Source organism: Phasianus colchicus, chromosome 6 (assembly GCF_987193195.1).
Source record: "Phasianus colchicus chromosome 6, bPhaCol1.hap1.1, whole genome shotgun sequence".
Classification (NCBI taxonomy): Eukaryota; Metazoa; Chordata; class Aves; order Galliformes; family Phasianidae; genus Phasianus; species Phasianus colchicus.
Window position 1 is genome coordinate 31968590 of NC_143441.1, and position 21973 is coordinate 31990562.

A 21973-nucleotide genomic window follows, 5' to 3' on the forward strand; every position below is an offset into this window, starting at 1 on the left:
GCTGTGTCAGGGGAGGGGCAGCTGGCGGTCAGGGAAAGGGTCTGCACCAGAGGGTGGTGGGCACAGAACGGGCTGCCCAGGGCAGTGGTAACAGGAAACAACTTCAAAATGACAGCAAAAACACAACATAGCATAGAATTATAATTAAATTTGGAAAACGCAGTGGCCACTTTGACATCCCAAATCTCACAAGCTGCATCCATAGCAACACAGGTGATACATGGTGACAGGCTCTGTAGGACACAGCAGTGCATTCTCCTAAAATGACAACACAGCAACCAGTCCTGGAGCTACTGGTTGACGCTTTTCCTCCATCTGTTTACACACCTCCTTTTATCCATTTTACTAGCCCCTCCCAGTTTTACTTAAAAACTTGCTATTTTGAATGATTCTCAGCTGAGGTCTTAGTATCTAGGCCAACAAGGGATGAAACAAGATTTATTTACTATTTGAAATTAATCATAATGTTAATGCCTACAGATCTGCAATTATACATTTTTTTTTTGCATCATGCCCCTATACTTACTGCAGGTGTACATAACCAATTTTAAGGCTCATGAAAAAAAAAAAAAAGCTAAAATTTACATTTATTGTGGCTTAAATGATTTTAAGCTCTGTTGCTTTGAATGACAAGCATAATGAGAATGTGACTAAATTGAGCAACGTAGTCTGTAAATTATAAGCTTTGGTCATGTGCCATTTATTGGCTGAGCGTTCCAAAGATCATGCTGCAAATGTTCTCACATACTGCAAATTTGCTCACTGTGAATCTTCCACGTGAATGAAGAACTTCGATAGAAGCTACACTATGCAAGTTTGACTTACAGGGATTCTGCTGCCCTCTACAAACTGGCAAACGTCCATTCTAAAAAGCCTGCAGTCAACTGTGAAAATATTTACTTAACAGTTTTCCACCTGAAACAACAAGCTTCCATTGTTATTCATCACATCTACTGTTTCTCTTGGGAACAAATAATATTTGAGACATGAAGATCTTAGCACCTTACTCCCGAGAATATTAATTCCCAATTGTTAACAACTAAACCTTACAAATGCTAGAAAAAATATACTTTAAAAACAAACATTTATATTTAATTGAAGACATTATTTTGTTGGGAAATTTCGGCAATTTTGTTTGTTGAGGTAGACTTCAATCACATTTGAATACACGTGGTTTTATGTGTGGGATAGCTGTGCACTAGAAGATTAAAGTTTTGTACCTCGGTCTGCCATCAACCTCCCACTGACTGAGTGAATTATTTTCACTCACAATCTCTATTTGCTTTTTTACAAATTAAGCTCTAAGATTTTGAAATAATATGTTCTGCAAAGGATGCACCTTTCCTCTTGCTGCATCAGAGGGTCTTCTGCCATAGCCAAGTGATGTCCTTTTCTTGGCTGTACAGAACCTGTAGGCTTTTTCAAAGCAATCTGTGCTGTGTATCAAATATAACACCAAGCTTCTTACAGTACAGAAATGAGACTAAGAAACGGTTGAGTTCTTGTCTTCTTTTTCAATCTTGTTTCTTGTTTTGATCAGTAGGATGGGGAAAAAGAAGGGCAACAAGGAAGTGCAGTATTGTACTGCCAAACTTCCTGTGTTTAACATTCACAGAAGAAAAAAAAACAACAAAACAAGCAAACCAACAAAACAAGCAAAATGGTTGTCAGTAAAGTCAACAAAATTTGAAGTATGAGTTTACCTGCCTATTTATCACAATGCTTTGTTTAGGTCATTATGCACTGTGGATTTGATGAGGCCCTCCATTTGATCTGTTATTAACAGGAAATGAAGTCAGGCACAAGACAGAACTTACATTTTTCCAGTTTTACTTGGACACAGGTATAATTCAGGGTTCCCAGCTGCTAATGTAGTATCAGCACTCAAAAAACAAGTACTGTAATGAACAGAAACACAGCAAAGTCTTAAAGCAGCTCAGAAATGACAGATCTCTAGGACCAAAAAGTTATTTTTATGACAGGCAGGACACAGATATAAAATATTTTGATTTTTAAACATATCTATATTCTGTTGCTTCGAGGGAATGGCTTTGAGAGTAAAGGAAAGCTATGCAACTTAATATGAAAATAATGTGAACTGTGATGGCTTCACTGACTTATGCATCTTGATTTCTCTGAATTCAGAACTGTTTATGCTGCTGACCTCTACTTAAGCAGGGTTTCACCTCATATGTATTATCTTCCTCTTTCCTCTTATATTGGCATAAGCCTCCTAGGGGAAAAAGTGTACACTTTGAAAGTGAAGAACTGCAAAATTGTTCACCTGTTTTTCTCATTTAAGCAATATTGCTTTCTCATGTCCACAACCAAACATGAAGAATGTCTCCCCCTGCCAAATTTCTTGTGCCCAGCAGTCTCAATTTTGACACGTTTTTCTGAACAAGTTGATTGAATAAATATTGATAGTACTGTAGTATCTTTTTGTGCCCTGAAACGGTGAAGAGTACATTACAATCAATCAGATAAGGGAAATGGTTCTGTAAATGTGTTGTGAAAGAAACAAATTGCTCTTTACAACTTTACTACGAATTTCCATTCAAGTTCTACTTCTTAGAAAACCTGTTCATCAGAGTACACATGTATTATAAAGGAAAGCAAACAGTTTTATTATGCATAAGCACAGAAGAGAAAGCCAAATACTTGACATTAACTTTTTATTGATTTTTGTGTAAATCAGAGTCTATGGAAAAGTAGGTAAAAGCATTTTACTAGCATTTTATAATAGCCCTGTTCAGAGAGACAGCACAAAAAACCTGACAAACAACTACAAAGAGAATACCAGGAAAATATTGCATATGGGAGACAAATTGTGTTCGCTGTAAGACACTGCCAGTGAAGCATGAAAAACAATATGTAATAAAGATAACCATTCAGGTCAGTTCTGTGTGTCACTTGCTATACAGGCGGCAATCTAATTAATTCAAGCAGTACCATACAATGATACAATATCAGTACTGCAATCTTACTTATTTGTAGAAAACACTACAGAATGAACATCCAAGAAACCCAAAACTTATGCATTAAGAAATGTACTGAGAGGAACTATGCATCTATTACCACTGCATAAATTCTTTGCTACAGCTGAAAATATCACACTTAAATCTCAATCTAATCTTTATGCAGCTGATATATCTAACTTTGATTTTATAATATTCAGAGGAAAACTGTTCCCTAACTATAGTCATACCTGTGAAATCTATATTCACTTGGGAATTTTGCCTTATATTAGTTAGTAATCTCCCTTAGTGCTAGTTGGGCAGCATGTATAGCTAATTGTATATAGACACACAATACTTTATAGCCAATTAATGACAAATAAAAATACAAATGTACTTTCTCATGTTGGCACATCACGTTATGCACAATGCTGGAACAAAATGTTAAAAGTGGCACCAATTCACAACAACAATATGCAAGCTACATACGCTAACAACTTGCAAAACTGAATTTCAAAATAATTAATCTCTAAATAATTCAAGAACATGAGGACTTAATTAGCTTGTACATAGTTGCCACAGAAAATGGAGTTGTATTATAAAATTAAAGACAAATATGGGATCTGGAATAGAACTGCATTTTAAACAACATTAAGAAATACCTTAACATCCATAGAAAACAAACATCCTGTTGCTAAATACATAGAGGTTTCTATTTTCTAGCATAATACTTAAAGCTCTGCATCATATATTAAGCAATAGATTGTTTTTATTTAACTGTAATTAAGAGAATGAAGGTTATTTTCACATTTGGCAGGGTATTCCTACCAGCAGTAAATGATTTATATAATGTTACAGAGAAAATATTTTTATAGCAGCCTATTCCTCAAAATACATGTATATTCTCTTAAATAACTGAAGAGTCTAAATGATTTTGAGTACATTTAGGCAACTGAAACTGAACTTTTAGCACTGGGTGTCTTTCCAGTAACTTCTTATTCAAGTCCTCCCACAGAAACCAATGTAATTAATCATATGAATAGTTTCCTGATGTGACTGAACATATGCATGTGTAATAAATGCATGAGTGTCATTTTATTTTCAGACTTAGTGTCTTATTAATTAGTCCTTACAATAAAGAACACTACACAAGTGTAAATAACAAGTCATCATCTTATTCCAGTTAGAAATAAATACATGGCCTAACTGGAAGCCATATTTTATTATAGCACAAATACTTAACAAAATGTCTTCATGTATTTTATCTAAAAATATCATCTATTTATTAATACTTCAGTTTTTCAACCTTTCAAGTAGAATTAAACCACATTTTTGATTTTCAACACACAGTTTGAAGAAAGGAACACCACATTACTATTCCCTCCAGACACTTCTGTCAGTGCAAAATTTAACAGTTTTAGCATTCCTGAAGAAGTCTAACGATGAAATAACTCCGCATAGGATAGAGGGCAAATACATTTCTGTATACACTGTGATTGGCTGCATAATATATTACAACATATATTGACTTTGATGTAATGTTCAATTAGTACAGTATCTTAGTTCAGCATCATTATCACTACTGCATCACACAAGAATTAGATATGAATCACAATTATATATCCTGCAGAAGTGTATAATTACTATAAAAATAACAGCAGCATATTTAATTTGGAAATTGTCAACAATAATGGTTTCTACCCTAAGTTTGTTCAAAGGTAGGAAATTCTACTTTCAGTTATACTGTCCAATTCTAGTGACTTTAATTAGGTTTCATGCACAGAATTGGGACAGAACATAGCATGGTATTTATCTCATTAAAATATGAAAAGTCTCAGAGAATTTTAATATCAATCATATATGCTGTTTCTTCTAGCATGAAATTAATAACAAAGAATTGAAATAGCTTTACACAAACAATGCCATGGGTTTGTGAAGATTAACTGCCTTTCAGACAACTCAAAAGCAAATATTCCTGCAAACACCTGTGTATGTGAATAATCAGAACCAAGAGAATAGTTGTATCAGTTGAACTTTTTGTGCTAATTCTGTAATTAAATTTATTCAAAGCAATGGAGCAAAACTGCCTAAGCTTTCTTCAGTTTGTCTGTAATAACAGAATAAAAAACATTGGCTAGGAAATTCAGTTACAGGTTACCCTGCAAGCCTTCCAAAAATATACAGCTTTCTGTAACTGAAATGCATATACACACAGGCAAAGTAAGTTAGCAGTTGTAAATGACATTTGTTCTCCATTTTTATGAGAAAATTGGATTCTTATTAGCTTAGGCTCCTGTCTATATATAATAACAGTTTTTTTTTTGCTTAATATCTAGTTTGATAAAACAGTATTGGGCTCATGTATCACATTTGTCACTAAAATAGCTGCATACTGGAAATGGAACAGTAACATTATTACCTTGGTGAACACTCTTGGAATTAAAATGATCCAGCTTTCTCTTGATTTGCAACAAACCCTGAACATACAGAGACTTGATGTTTAGAGAATACAGGTACTACAATCAAAATAAAATTGTAGCACATTTTTGAGTTTGAAATGAAATTAAGAACAACTAACAAACTCTTTAGATTTAGGCTAGTATAACTGGGAGTAGAATTTGATTCTAGATTCTATTTCCATGGAGCTGTTGGTTTCATTGTAGAAGTACTGAGATTCAAAGGATTGATGATATTTAAGGATAAATTCAACCTATTTCTGACAGGTATCATACTGATGACAAATGCTTGCAAAGAAATAGTAAGTGAAGACTCAGCTAAGAAACTTAGAGATCCAGTGCAAAAATAGTTAAGAAAAATATAATTTCATATATCCAAGGAAAATTTTGACCAATTCTCATTCATTAAAATAAAGGTTTTGCTAATTAAGAGTAGGCTAAAGGTACATAAATTGGGTTTAGCTATTTTGTTAGAGTAAAACCTGACAAAGTAATAGTAACAAATCATTTTGAATGCTCTTCTGAATCCCACAGAAGACACAGATGTCAAGTCTTACAGGTAAAATTTCATTTTTAACTTGAGAATAATTGTTTTGTTTCTCAAAAATTCAGGTATATCCCACAAATATCTGTTGTAAAAGTAAGACTATATATAAAAATAGAAGATTGTATTTACACAAAATGATACTAAGACTGTAAGATAGATTGTGGGACATTCATATTTAACTGAAACTCCAGTGTAAAAACATACAGAACGTGAGTAATTTGATGCTTCCCTGTTGTAGCAACACATTGAAAGTTTCACAGTGAAAGTGGATTTTTATTGTTGCAGATTTATCAGTATTTTTCTTTCAAAATATTTTCTGGTATTTTAAAATAATTATTCCATTAAAAAGTAGTTGCTTGCATATGTATCTGCAAGTCTTCCTACTCATGCATAATAATCCTTTGATTACTCATTATATGACATACAGAAATAAAGAGATGCTAAGGTCTAAAACTCCATGCGATTCTTTTTAAAGAAGTCCCATAAGATACAATACTGTCTGCTTACAAGATGCATAATTAGGCCACATCTGAAATTGGTTTTGCATATTTAAATCATGGAATATTTGAAAACCACAAAAATAAATACTCTGTACATGTGCGACACATTTCAGTTTTTTTATTTCAGTTGCTTCAAAATCTGAATGCTTCCTAAATTATTAACTCTATTAGTCAGTACTCTGAACTCAGTAACCCAGAAGTGTGGTTTAAATGACAGATGTGGTAAAATACGATATTAAGACATAGCTCTCTGACACACTCACTGAGTCAAATATCTCAAAAGCATTGTTATAACAAAATACTGTTGTGATACAACTGAGCAAAGGAGCATTAAAAAGTCTGATTTCATGATTATCTGCCCTCTGTAATTCAAAACAAAGTATTTTTTATAGTTATCCAAAACAGTAATTCCCTAATTATAAATTTCTCATAAATCCATTGAGGGCTTGTAAGTACGCCAAGGAAGTCTACATTGACTTTACACATACATCACATAAACTCCTGAAAACGCAAATTTTTGACAAAAAAACACAACAGAGAAAAATCCAAACATCTGCAATAGTACTAACAAATTGTAGTCTTCCATCACATCACAGTTATTCTTTCTGGAGAGAAGTGTGGAATGGACCCACTTGTTTCTTCTATTGCATGGCTTTTCTCCCATCCTCTTCTAATTCTCCTTAGTTTCCTATTTATGCATGGCAGAAGTAAAATGATCTTGCCTAGAATTACAATGGAAGGCAGAACAAGGGCAAGAACAAAATTTGGCGGTGTGTAAAACCTGTAATATTCTTCTTCAAAAGCTCTTTTCCATCCATAAATCAGTACATGGAAAGTACTTATGAGCAGAGCAACGTATCCAAGTGTAGACTTTAAAAAGAAAGAGAATCAGGGAAAAAAGATGAGAAAATAGTACTTGGTCCTTCATCAGATTAAGTCTAACCCATTGTTTTAATATTTCTTTCAGACACTGCATTAAAATGTCATACCTACATATTACTTGAAATATCATTTTGTGATTTTAAGTTCACATTCTGAAAACTGCAGACAGAACTAAACACTGATTTAAAGCACTAGTATCTACAGGCTATAGCCAAAACGAAAATGTTTCTAAAGCTGTAAGTAATGTAAGCAAACTACAAGACATGAACTTAAGTAACAATCCCAGCAAAGTTACTGGAACAACATCAGTTGGCTTTACAATTAATTTCTGAACTGTTTTCTCAGCTATAAACGTAGATTGTATCAAGAGTCATACTTATTATGGAACAGATCTGAGTTTATCAATTGAAATTTTTATTGCTTCAAGAGGTGTAGTTTGCTTCTTCCTAATGATGACCTTCATTGCAACCACCTACATGCCCTTGTTTGAAGTTAGCATAAACCATTCCTTACCCTCCTTCATCCACTGGTTAATGAGAAGTAATACTGGGATTACAGGATTTGTGTAGAGCAGCACAAACTAACAACACAGTTCATAAACAAGCAGTGGTGGATTCAATGCTAATAAGAAGGTTCTCACAATACCCTGTAAAGGACTTTATCATGTAATCTGTGGCAAGCTGCAGAAGGTACCATACCCACAGTTGGACTCAATCCTACTAGGTCCCTTCAACTTGAGATATTGAATATTATTTTCTGATTTGATGTCCGTTTAAGTGACAGGCATTAGTACTGCTCTGCAGACTTGAGTTAAAGATATTAAGTTTGTCTTTCCCAAAACATTGCTAAATGATTACTACACTTTGACTTCTGGGGGCAGACAACTGGTGAAAAACTTTTTTCTTCTGAACTGTTCTAACGACTAATTTGGTTGAGAAACATTTGTAGAGAGTCGCTAAAACAAAGAATGTGTATTAACTGGATAATGGGCTTTGTTTTAACTTCAGTAAAGAGAGAGGCAAAGACAATCCTTCTGTCCTAAGAAAAAAGTAGCCTAAGGGTCTGTAATAGTGAAAGAACCACTGAATCATAGAAACTTGGAATGGCTTGGGTTGGAAAGGATCTTAAGTTGATCGTTCAGTCCCAACTCCCTGCTACAGGCATGGACACCTCCCTCTAGATCAGGCTGCTTAAAGTCCCATCTAGCCCAGCCTTGAATGCTTCGAGGGCAGGGGTACTACTCACAACCTCCCTGGGCAACCTGTTCCAGTGTCTCACCACCCTCACAGTAAATAATTGCTTTTGAATATCTACTCTACATCTACCCTCTTCCAGTTTAAAACCATTCCCCCTCACCCTGTTACTGCATGTCCTCATAGAAAGTCCCTCTCCACCTTCCCTATAGCAGAAAGCTTTCTGCTTCAAGATTAACCTGTTTCTAGAGACAGAAGAAGGTCTGAACTAATTAATAACATTTATAAAGGATTAACTCCTATAGAAAGGAAAATACTGCAGATCATTACCATGTTATTTTAAATTGCCAATATGTATGTATCTGTATCTAATGGTCAAAAGAGAAGCTAGTAAATACTGGTATGAATGTTAAAAACAGTACAAGCAAAGTGTAATGCATCTTTATTCAGATTTTTTTTTTTTGACCTGTGGAAAGCTGCTATATGCTTCTTTGGTGTTGCTAGGGCATACACTAGTAGTAAATATTGGTCCATTAGAATCACTCATCTAATAATCTGATTCCAAAGACAACTCTAGAGGGGTTTGTCAGCTATTGACAGTGTTTTCTTCAATTAGGCTCTTAATTGGCTCTGTCATTGTATTTCTGCACTTAACTAGAAAGATGTTCCTTGTATAACCTAGCATTTTACAGGCTTTTTTCTTTAGCTATGGCAGACCTGTCATATACAAAGTTCCATCAAGAGCACTTATCCTACTTTGCAGTTACTAACGATAACCTCTCCAGATGTACAGGTGTACAATTAAGAAATGTACAGTTAGAAGAGTGGTATGGTTAGGATGGTATTTTACAGATCTATATTGTGGTGGAAAGAGACAATAAAAAATGAAATGCTCACTCATGTCCTAGGCTTGCAGGGACAAACTCCAAAGAGAGCTGTCTCCAGAAAAAGAGCCTCCCCCAGTGGCAGTCAGCCCTTAAATAGGGTCTAGGAAAGATGCAGCCAGGTTCCACCCCTTCTGAATTGCCTTCACCTGTGCTCCCATGGCTGACTCAGTGCTTTCCCCAGGTGATCAATCAGTGGTTCAGGCCACGACTCAACAGTTCTCATACAACAGGCAAAAACAGCTGCCTTTGCAAACTGAGTAAAGCTCTATATAAGAGGTTGCTCTTGGCTGGGAGACACAGGATGCTAAATCTTTAAGAGTAGAAGACATTTAAAAGCAGCAGAAAGAGATACTTTTTCTTGACTGGAATCACAGTGGTGAGTACTCTTCCCAGGCTCTAGGATAGTTGCTGGGAATTGCTTGGGTTCCTAAGGCTGGAATTTTTGAAGCTGCTGTCACTTGTGTTGTGAAGTCAGGTGAGGTAAGATGGAAGCATCTCTAAAATAATTTGGGATATCAAAGATAACCATGATTTCTGGGCAACAACACTCACTACTGGGGATTCTCCATGGTATTAGAAATGCTGCAATAGAGGTCTGCACCACTGTACATAAGGATGATGCTATTTGGAGCTTGTTCTACTACAGCAGGGTTAGAAAACTAACTGTGCTTGTATATGTAAACAACTTTCTAAGTCTAAACTCAGATTTTGCCAGTAGACATTAGGACTGAGTGAATTTTAGTTGTAATACTCCCTAAAGGAGGTCATGCTCTTATTTTGATTAAACTGTACCTACTGAGATGAGTAAGCAATACTCTTGTTCTTTGAGAAGTGCTGAGGTGAGAAACTGACTGGATGTGCTGACTGCCTGACTCTTTATCTGTAAGATACGAAACAGAGATTGAGCAATTATTTTGCAGATTATCTCAGGAATCAGGACTAAAAGTAAAGACATACTGAATCCCCCAGCTAAAAGAAAAGCAATGCTGAGATGATAGTCTGTAGTTTTGATGCTCATTGTGCTAACTTAGAAATACAAACTTGCAAACTCCTTTTACTTCAGTGGGGGATCACTGAAAGCCTCTCTTCTGATTGAATAAAGCAAGTAACTTTTTCAAAGGAATAGTAACTACCTGAAGACTAGTTTATGTTCTGAGATTACTGAAAAATTGAAGTACCACATAACAGTAATGAACTTTAAGGAAATTTTAGTATTTCAATTTCCTATGTGCAAATAATCATAAATAATTATCTATACTAGTTCTCTTTAGCATGCAATACAAAACCAACTATAACAACCCTCCAGAAAGAACAACTTGTTCCCAATTTGTCAAAACACTGAGAGATAATTTGCTAAAGTTCATAATTAAAATTTGCATTATTTTGCCTTTAATTACAGTGCAAGTAACTACAGAAAATACAATACAAACAAAAACGCCTTTGTAGGCATGTAATTGTGTATTTGTTGTCTAGATTTTGACTAAATCACACAAGCCTGAGATCTGTGTAAGAAAAAATTAGATACAAGTTCTGGGTCTGTGGCTGAAAGCCATGACCTCGTAACTGAATATGCAGTACTGTTATCTGCACACTAAGAACTCTGGATGGCAGGAATATTTCAACAGTACAAAATAAGTATTTACTTCCTGTGAAGCTCAAAATGGTGAGAATGAACAGTTCTGTCTGGGGAACGATACCTGGACAAATCTTTAAGCAAGATTTTTGTACTTTGCTATATACAGAAGTTCTCTTACAACTACAGCAAAAGAGCATTCGCATTCCTCAGCGCTCCTTTTAAGATACCTGTAAATTACGAAATGCAACTCAATACCTGAACAGTAAAGCAGATGCAAGCATAGGTAGGAATTAGTCAACAACTTCACTGCAGTGGCATACAAACAATGAATATATGGATATAAGAAAGTTAGGCTAAACAAGTCATCACACAAAGGAGCAACAGATGGAAAGCTTACCCCTTTTCAAGGCTTGGTGAGAAGACTCCAAGAGGAGTGATCTCCAAGAGAGATCCTTCCCTACTGGTAGTCAGCTCTTAAATGGGGTCTAGGAGAGGTGGAGCCAGGCTCCACCCCTTCTGGTAGCACAGAAGAATTGCCTTCACCTGTGCTCCCAGGGCTGACTCATTGCTTGCCTCAGGTGGTCAATCAGAGGTTCAAGCTGTGGTTCAGCAGTTCCCATACAAGCGGGTATGTCCAAAAACTCTTAATCAGATAAGACAGAGTTAAGATTACAGTACTGAACCCTAAATCATAAAACAAATCAAAACTCCAAACTGATAAAAAATAAACTTAGGGATACAGGCAGGAGAAGGGATGTCAGGACCTGGAAAAGCTACTGTTTTTAATAAATAAAACAGCATATTTTCCTAAGAGAATTTTTACCTAATGAGAATAATGCAGCTGAGAGTATTAATTCCCACACAGCGTAAAGGAAAAAAACCGAATTAATAACACCGTGGCTGTCAGAGCGCTATATAACAATAATTTTTCAAGAGAAGACTTCAGTTTTACAGTTGCGTTCATCTACGTTCATCATCTCATCCCATCATTATGACTGCTTTTAGTCAGTCTGTGCAACTTTATCTAATTAGAACTTAGAAATAAATTCTAACAATGGGAAAGAAATTTATAGATTTATGCTCATTTGGTTTTATCTGTGTTGATCCTTCAATGCCAACATGAATAAAAGGCAACTTCCAATTCTGATACCAATAAAATGCTGAATTAGCCTACATGCTTATCTATTTGCTGAGTAAGGATATGTTGCTCTTATTAACTTACGAGATAGAAAAAACAACATACTCTGATCATGTTGTGAAGTGCTTTTCATAATAGTAATAATTATCATTAGAAAGAAATTCATGTTAACAACAAAAATCTATTATTTTGAGAGTAACACACCTGAATAAAACTGAACTCCCTCCAGTTCAAAGCATTGTTGACTGAAGGGATAGAAGTTACTGCCAGCAAAGAAAGCAACCCAAGACTCATTATTCCAAAGGAGATATACATTTCAATTCGCCACACTTCTTCTTCATTCCAAGAATTTTCAACATTTGCATGAACCTGATGAAGGAGCAGAAAGGAAGCACTTCATTCTCCAGAATATTAAAAGCATCAACAGAAATCATTTTGCTGAGTAAATGTCTACAGTAACAGAACAATTATAAAATGGGGTCAAATATTTCAGAGGTTTCCTTATGTCCTGGAGAAAAAAACAACAATTTCCTTACTGTTGGTATTGGCTCTTGAAAGACTAAAAATATGTTACGCAGGAAAACTAGATGAGTTGGTAAAAGAAAACATAACATTACAACAATTATCTTATAAATACAAGCAGTTCTACGTTTCTCTATAGTGTGTAAGCATACTCTATACTGCAGAAAAGTAATCATACTCTTCAGACCTTGGAAACATATCTTCTATAGCATAAACTGGATGAATCCACAGTGTTTCAATTCTTCACACTTGGAAACAATTTAGGATAATTTTCTCTTAGTGCTTTAGCTCCTTATACAAAAACCAAACTGTTTTGCCACTTTAACTGTTGATATTAAATACATTTGAAAATGTTCTAGTTGGAGAGCTTTACAAGAAAAAAAGAAACAGCTCAGGTCCTTAAAAGTTAAGATGCCTAGATATTCAATTATTTTTTCAATTTTAAGATAACTATAGTGATTTGATTTTTCTATAGTGATTGATTTGAGGTCCATTAAGAACATTAGCAAGTGGGATTTTTACAGAACTATTAGGAATGAGTCAAACTGTTAGTAAAAATATCAGTAAATCCTTTACTACATATGAGCAATTACAATTCCTTGCCGTTTTTCGTAGTTTTATTCTTTCTGCCTTTCTCTAAAGTTCAATTTCTCACTTCTTTTAGAATCTGTGAACCCAATCTGCTTTTGTTCTGTTACTAGGATTTGATTTCTTTAATTTTTCTTTCTGTTCAATTTCATCTGTCTTTCCTGAAGATTTTATATGCTGAGTGGCAATGCTGCTCTTCTGCCACTTTAAAAGTGGCAATAAGCTGACAGACAAAGCAGCAGTTCTTCTAAAGAATTATAGGTTTGTCAGAGACTGTTTCAAAGTTATGCAAGACCAGTTATTGCTCCTGGGAACTGTGAGTCAACCTCTTGCCTGTAATAGATGACAGTCACAGAATTTCTAACGACCATAATATTTTTACCACTGGTCCAAAAAGTTACAAAGTATCAGAACTTTCATTGCAAAAATATAAATGTATTTCTGAATATTATCATAATAGTATCTACTCTAAGTACTTTTCCACATTTGTAAATGCACTTACCATATACATACATCTGCATCTCAAAAACACACAAAGAGAAACTTACCGCAGAAGTTTCCTTTGGAGTTGCTCTTATCCTGTCTAACCTACATCCTCATTGTACATATTGCTGCCAAAGATTTTAGTAGAAAATATCCTCGATTCAACCTATTACACGACATAAGGTACACAGGTGTTTCTTTTACTCTTCCTTCTTACTAAGCATTACCTATGCATAAAATAATCCTAAAGATTTTTTACTGAAAACAATGGAAAAGATGCAGAAAAACATGCATTTTGTATTAATGTATCACATATACAACCAAAGTACTTTTGGCTTACTTAGCTAATGATCAGCTTACCTGCTGATACGCCATATTGAGGAACAAGTATCGCTCTGATCTCCTCATAGGTAAGCAAAGGCTGTATGCCACATGCACCACTGCAAAGAAAAAACTGAGCAGTCCAAGCTGCTTTCGACACTGCAGCCAGTTGTCCAGCCAAGGTGGAAATCGCCTGTACTTAGTGCCATAGTAAAGCTGATAAGCAGCTGCAATAAGTCCTGACAAATACACTAGAGAGAGTAATGTGATGGCAACAACTGGTAGAGTCTTATTGACAATCTCAATTGGGATCTTGTAAAAGTCACTCTGTTGATTTCTCACGTATGGATGGATTACGTCTCTGATGAAAGAATAGATGAAGAAAAATGTTGCCAGACTAATGGCAATCACTACAGGCCCCTTCCACAGTGTGAAGAGTCGCAGAGGTAAGTTTTCAATCTCTCTTGAAGATGACAATGCCCCCAAATCAATAGGAATAAAACCGAGCTGACGAGCAAGCTCAGTAACTTGATGGCGAGCCTGAACATTGTTACTGCATATATAGACCTGTTGGAAAAGTCAGGTGAATTGTAGACACAGAAAGCCTTACAGGTTAAAAACAAACTAACTCAACAAAACAGAAACAAAAACTCAAACCCAAAACAAACTATTGAACAACAACCACCCCCTCATCCCTTGCCCCAACTGAAGAGCCTCCAGGGCAAAACTGCAGCGCTACTGCTAACTGTGCATCACCTTGACAGATTCATCGCCATTATAAGAAATACTGAATAAAAGCAATACTATACACAAAATCAGCAAAGGTAAAAATATGCATGCTTATTTAGCCACAGAGCAACCAAAATAAAATTGGCATTTTCTTGAAGTTGACAGTGAAGTGATTGTGGCACGTACAGGTACTCCACAGAGTGAAATGTCTCATACTCTCCATACTGAAATGCCTATAGGAATGAAACAATGGCTAAAATCATTTCCAAACCTTGAGTCTCTCAAATGTACAATTATCTTAAATTGTATCCAAAACAGCTGTAGCACAAACACAATGCAAAGCAGAGAACTGTGTAATCTCTATGTAAGAATGTTTCCAATCATGTGTATTACAGAAAACATGATGAGGTTTGACAGAAGTCAATGATTTATAGTGGCATGCTGCTCCAAATGGGAACAAAAATAGTGCAATGAGATTATGTTTAAAATTATGCTAATTCAGTATTTATTGCATGCTACTTAAAATTTGCCTGATGTGCCAGAGAACTCAGTAGTCTCCAGTAGTCACGTTACACTCACCACTTCTCATGTAATCCTTGTAGCCCACAAAGCTGTGAAGGACTGGACTCATGCACATCTTTATATTGCTTCAGCAAAGCAAGAAAAACATACAGCTGTACCTTCTATATGCAGGATGGATTTGGGGGATACACCAGGAAGTAAGCTGAACATGATGTTCCCAAGCAGTTCTGGATCAAATGAATGATTACTTTGAAACATATGTGCCTCCATCTGTTTCCTCATATTTATGATCTTGGGATATTCCAGAAGCCAAATAATGGGTTATATTCTCTCTGTGGTTACACTGAATGCAAGCATTTCTAGAAGAGCTGACTCCCAAGCCTTGGAGTCAGGACCTCAGATTTCTGTGCATCTCTTTCAACAGTTCACCCCACAAAAAACAACACTTAAACTAAACTGGGAACATAAAATAAACTGGGAAAGACTGTCTTCATCCTTTGAAACACTAGAATATAAATTAACATATTTTCTACAGAAAACTTTAGGATCCTACTCTTACTGTAGTCAGTTAAACGTCAGTTAGCTGATCTAAGCTAGTACCTACATTCCTCTGAAATTCTTAGAGACACACAGGCATCCCAGAGCAAAATTTGGATCATTTATTCTGTACATGATTGTCTTTTCATTTTACAAACAAGTCAAATGAATACAAACACAATGTTTACCTGTCTGCTGGCATCCTTTGGTCCTAACTGGAGTGACCAAGCTGAAACGACATTGAATCCTTTGACAACTAGGGAATCTGGAAAAAGTGATGCCAAATACTCTGCATTGGAGTCTGGATATTGGTCTACTCTTGTATTGTTGCTGACATCAACCAGAATTTTACCAACGAGTAAATGCTTGAGGTCCCACAAAGACGTGTAGTGTTCTCTATGAATAGCTACAAAAATGATGTTTGTTTTTGTTACTGCATCTTCATGGTGAGTGACGTCAACCACATGGGGAAAGAACTCTGCAGCAAGTTTAGGGTTTCTGCTTCCTACAACAACATGGTACCCACATCTGATCAGCCGAATGGTCAATGATTTTGCAAAGTCTCCACTTCCAATGATGCCTACTGTGATCTTACTGGCATCTTTGATGCCATTGGCCACATTTGGTAGAAAAGTTTCATTGAGGTTCTTAGGGCTTCCCATCATAGAAATTGATTCCATAATTCTAAGACACCAAACCTATGATGACTTTTTCTGGAAAAAAAAGCAGAGAAAGCAAGAGAAGGAAAAAAAGCAGCATCAGACATTTTTACAAGCCATCACAATCCACAAACAACTCTGAAATAAATTCTGTGGTTCTAACTTTCAGATTCTATCTTTTCTTTCAAGAAGTATGCAGAAAAACAAACTTTTTTCTTGCACTGTGTCACTAATCCAAGGAAGAACACAAAAACTTCAAATGTTTCAATAACAGAGTTACAGAAGTAGGTAAAAATCAAATAAAAAAAAGTATATGTAAGGAAATACATACATTTTTTAAATCATTCAAATTAAAATCAGTGAGTCATAGCGATGCACAACTGCTTTTCCAGGTTAAAGAATGCATAATGCAGAGGATTTAGTAACTCCAAATATGTGTATGGAGATAGTAAAGTCAGAGATTAATGAACAAAGACAAAAACGAGGGCAACAAGTTAGATTTCTTCATTACAGAGTGCAATCTATTAAACAGCGTATAACTCTTGGCTTCCATTCCAAAACCCACATTTATTACAACATGTACCACACACTGTCCAAAGATAAAAATCTGATTTAGAGGGACTTTGGTGTGGGAATCCTGATCTTAGATATACTGTACCTTAGTTCTGCTGTCTATAAATCTAAGATAATTCATTTAGTTTTGAAAGGGTATTGTGATGAGAGGTACATATTCTGGTCATCTGCATTACAGCAAACATGATCAGTTTTGACAGAAGTCAATTACTTACAGTGCAGATCAATTCTGAAAGAGGATAAAAATACTGCAGTGATATTCGTGTACAGTTTTAAAAAAGGACTGCAATGAGAGCTACACATTAAAAAAGCCCAAAGTGCATATAACATATGCTATTCTTGTGGTATATGACTGTTTATATGAGTGGACAGTGATAGGACAAGGGGGGATGGTTTTAAACTGAGACAGGGGAGGTTTAGGTTAGATCTTAGGAGGAAGTTTTTCACACAGAGGGTGGTGACACACTGGAACAGGTTGCCCAAGGAGGCTGTGGATGCCCCATCCCTGGAGGCATTCAAGGCCAGGCTGGATGTGGCTCTTGGCAGTCTGGTCTGGTGGTTGGCGACCCTGCACATAGCAGGGGGGTTGAAACTAGATGATCATTGTGGTCCTTTTCAACTCATGCCATTCTATGATTCTATAATGTTTCTTAGTCTGTCACGATGCATCTCACAACAGCTTTCAAAAAGGTATCTCCACTCCTTTTTGGGGGTAACCCAATAAAGGTTATGTGAAAGACAACAGGGTGAAATAATTGTGTCATCTACCAAGATCAATAATTCTGTCAGCACACAGAAACCCTTACATTTGAACACCTTTATATGAAAGCATGTATATATTCACAAAGAGAATAAGACTTACTAATCTAAAAGCAAGAGTTTAATTAAGGCCAGTTTTACTACTTGAACTGAAAGCCTTTGAAGAGGGAAGTATCTACATGCCCACTTCTGACCCAGGATGTATTTCAGGTTAAGGACGGAGTGACCTTACATGGCACGTGTTTTAATCAGAAAGTACTGTTGTGAGGTCCAGTCATAATACCGCATCATCTATGACCTTCAGATGGAGGAAAAAATGGAACTTTCAGACAGTGGAGAGTAACATTTTCCAAGGCTAACCACTGGATTCAATACTAAATGTCTCTGAGCTCCTTTGCCACAACATTCAGCAGACAATCTGCCAGCTCTGCGTCACATTACAGCCAGACTGAGTTTTGAACATTATACAACCACGTGAAAAAAACAAAAATAAATATCTTAACAGTTCCCTTCCTATTCAGAAACAAAGCTTGTTTCTCCTTTGCCCATTCAGTATATATATTAATTAGGAATATGAACCTTCCAAAGCCTTTTTATTCCTGGCTGCTACAGACATAAGGAAACAAAAAGTACATCCTTCTCATCAGAATAATACATATTGTGTATATTTCCATCCAGCTATAGGAACTTATCGAAGTTACATTTATGGAGACAAATATTTTTTTGTACTACCAAGCACAGCACTCTGACTTGTTGACTAACATTTGTAATGACGCCACTGCTTTCCCATTTTTCCACTTCTTTATGTAATAATGAAACTGGATCTGTGAATACATAGATAAAGATGGATCTAAATAATATTTTTCCAGCTTCAGCTGCCTCAAATTATTGAACAACAAAACTACCTTGTGCTTCCAAAGTGAACGATCAATGAAATACTGAGAATAAGCATATAAAGAAAATTGGGGAACTGTATAAAATATTAGGAGGCAGAGATAGCCGGCTTGAGAACTGGCATAAGGACAATGAGTCCACAAAAGCTGGACCTGATTAAAAGATTATGCTTGTTTTTATTGTGGTATTCTATTCTGGCCAGGAACAAACACAAAACTCTGAAGGCTGCAGAATGTTACAACAACCATGATGTCTGACTTACTCACTATTCAGTCTGGGGAACAAGCTGCCTGCATGTATCCAGTGGCAAGAAAAACAAGAGAAAATTGCCAAGGCCTATTCATGAGATCACTAATGACACAGCTAGGTCAGGCTACCAGATCTGGCCATGTACAGTTTAACCACAACTGTTGCAAGGGTAAGGGATTTAAGGACACAGGTCAGGAATATGCCTAACTGAATTTTCTGACTGGACAGAGAATATAAAGCCTGGAGAAAAGCAAATGAGATGTAGTCTATGCAAAGTTAATGGCAAAGAGAAATAGATTTCACACAGTAGCAAAAGATTAGAAAGTCTTAAGACTTAAGTTTATCACTGAAGTAAGAGAGGCTTTGCAGAGGAACAGAGGCAAAGGCTCACAGAAAATTAAAAGGAAGACTGCTATAATTTTGGAGAAGAGGTTAAAAGGTGCAGTAAAGCTGTCACAAATGCTAAAAAAGAAAAAAAAAAAAAAAAAAGATGTAAGAAAACCACAAAACAACCCTCAGGAAGGTAGCTTTCACATGAAACCACAGTTCTGACTTAAGTGGTTTCTGAATTCTAGAATAGGAATAAGCTCCAAGAATTAATGAAGCAATAAGGAAAGGCACGTTAAGAAGGAGTAAAGGGAAAACATCAGGTTGCTTCTCTCCTGGGAGCTGTCAACAACAGACCACATATAAAGGAGAATGAAGCTCTTTCTGAGCAACCATACAAGATGCCAGTAACCAGTGAGGGACTTCACCTACCCATCTGCTAGGAACACAATGATATCCTGCAACTAAAAGAAACTGTTCTTCACAGGTCTAGAGGAAGCTATTAGGAGAACATACATTAGAAGGCACTTCTCAGTTTTTGACTAAGTGGAGAAACTCACTGAAATTGTACTGAGACTCTAAAGATGAAAAATAATATGTTAAAGTGACCACAAAATCCATATTCTATAGAAAGATTCTCATAGTGAAACTTTCTGCTAGAGTTCATTAATTTTTACGCACAGAAAAACCACTGATATCCTTGCTGCACAAAGTGAACTGTATCCAGTGCATAACCAAAATACCAGCATTTCCTGTATCCTGTTGGGTTCACATCCAGGAAAATAATGAGAAGAGCTGTACTCTGATCAGCTGAGAGATATACATCAACTAGTTCTGACAAAATACGTATGCATTCATTGTATGATTACAGAGGTCCATTTCAATTCATGCCATATGATGTGAAGGCAACTACAACACTTACAGAACATATACTGTGAAACTTAAAGGAAAGAAATGGAACTGCCATGAGAAAATGGGCAATGAGTACTATTCAGCCATACTGCAGCCCACTTCCAGTTTTTGTCTAAAAATCCATGAGAGGGGAACAAGGATTAGGACATGAAGAATTGCTCTGCTGAGCTGGATTTGGCACACTGTCCACAGTTTCTCATCACCTGTTCTAAGGAAAACAGAATGTGAGGAATGGAATAAACTAACAGAATTTATGTTTTTCTGAAAATAATCCTAGGGAACAGACCAGGTGTGACTCTTGGGCTCTGAGAGCTGATAGAAACCAGAGTTGGAAGTCGTGGAAAGGGACTATACTCAAATGCACGATAGCAGTGCAGAGGTAAGAGTGTGTAAGACTGAAATTAATCTTGCAGGAAGGCAGAAGGTGAGGTAATTTAAAAGATAAAGATAAGATAAAGATTTTCAACTCAGCAGGCACTTGTGAAATCCAGCCTTGATGCCTGAAGAGCTGACAGAAGCAATGTCTTCAGAATGCAGAAGGGACACGTACATATCTTAGAAGAGGAAAAGAGGAGAACTGAGGGAAGCAAAAACTTGTTAGCTTAACTTCAGTCTCTGGAAAAATTTTACAGCAAGTTGTTGAGCAGTCAACTTGTAAACAGATGGGAAGCTGATAAGAAGTAGCTAATCCGGGTTGTTCAGGAACGGAATGCAAGAAAACTCATCTTTTACAAAACGACTGCCTTTGTGGATACAAGGAACAGCAGGAGCGATATAAATTTGACGTTTGCCCTCAGATAAGCCTAAGAAAACACGACAGAGCTATACCAGCCAGAAGGGGACAGCTGTGAAGAACCGCTCTGAAATGCGTAATCCCGTAAGGAGAAAACCGAACAAGCGGAAAACCCGAACGAGTTGTTGATGCGATTAAGTGCGTTCTGCACCGCTCTCGGGACAGCGGCGTAACGCGGAGCCCAGGCACGGCTGCGGCGAGCGGCCCGCGCCGGCCGGGCGGACACTTACGCTGCGGCAGCTCGGGCGCGGAGCGGCGGCTGCGGGGCGGCCGTCCGCCTCAGGTGAGCGCATCGCAGCGCGGGGCGCACGGCGGGGCCCGGCCAGCTGTAACGACAGCGCCGCCCGCGACGAGAGCGGCGACCCCGAAGCCCCTCGCTCCCAAACCTCCGCCCCGGCCGCCTCCAAACCCGGGCATCCCGGGGCACGGCAGGCGGGCCCGGCCGCGGCGGGCCGCCACCGCCAGCCGCTGGGCCGACCCTCAGCCCCCGCACCGGCTCCGGGGAGCCCGTCACCGCCAGGCCCACAGGAGCCCGGCCAGAGGTGTGAGCGGAGAGGAGCCCCGGCGGGGCGGCGGTGGGAACGGCCGGCCTGCGGCGGCGTCCGGCGGGGTCGCGGCCCCCTCCCGCGTCGGTCCCGCTCACCTCCTCCCGCCCGCCGGAGGAGCGGCGCCTCCGCTCCGGCTCCTCAGCCTCCAGCCCCGCAGTGCCGGGCGGGCGGGAAGGCGGCGCCTCCCCGCGCTGCAACCCGCCCCCTGCGGCCGCTGCCTCGGCGCTACGGCCGGGCGGGCGGCGAGCGGCGGCGCTTCGTGCGCGGGGCCGGGCCCGGCCTGCGGGGACTGCCAGGGGGCGCGAGATGCCCGCATCTGTGCCCTGCGCGAGCGGGGCCGTGGCGTAGCGCCGAGGTGAGGGGATGGACGCGCTCGGCTGTGTGAACGCGAGGCCCGCATTGGTTAGCCGAGGAAATTTCC

The 21973-nt window shown here is 37.8% G+C and overlaps 1 protein-coding gene across 5 annotated transcripts; it reads right to left on the reverse strand.

Moving 5' to 3' along the window:
* Positions 1-1426: 1426 nt before the first annotated feature.
* STEAP2 (STEAP2 metalloreductase) lies at positions 1427-21779 on the reverse strand. 5 transcript variants are annotated; one of them, XM_090142832.1, is made up of 7 exons: positions 21648-21779; positions 16027-16551; positions 14090-14617; positions 12341-12505; positions 10219-10302; positions 7242-7330; positions 1427-7148 (listed from the first exon to the last, which is right to left on the reverse strand). In XM_090142832.1, the coding sequence occupies exons 2-7, from the start codon at positions 16516-16518 to the stop codon at positions 7046-7048; spliced, it is 1461 nt and encodes a 486-aa protein (XP_089998958.1). In that variant the 5' UTR covers positions 16519-16551; positions 21648-21779; the 3' UTR covers positions 1427-7045. The 5 variants fall into 5 exon arrangements, with proteins under 5 accessions (XP_089998958.1, XP_089998957.1, XP_031470401.1 ...); XM_090142834.1 differs by having other exon boundaries at positions 7063-7148; positions 10215-10302; XM_090142831.1 differs by having other exon boundaries at positions 1428-7330.
* Between the last annotated feature and the right edge of the window lie 194 nt (positions 21780-21973).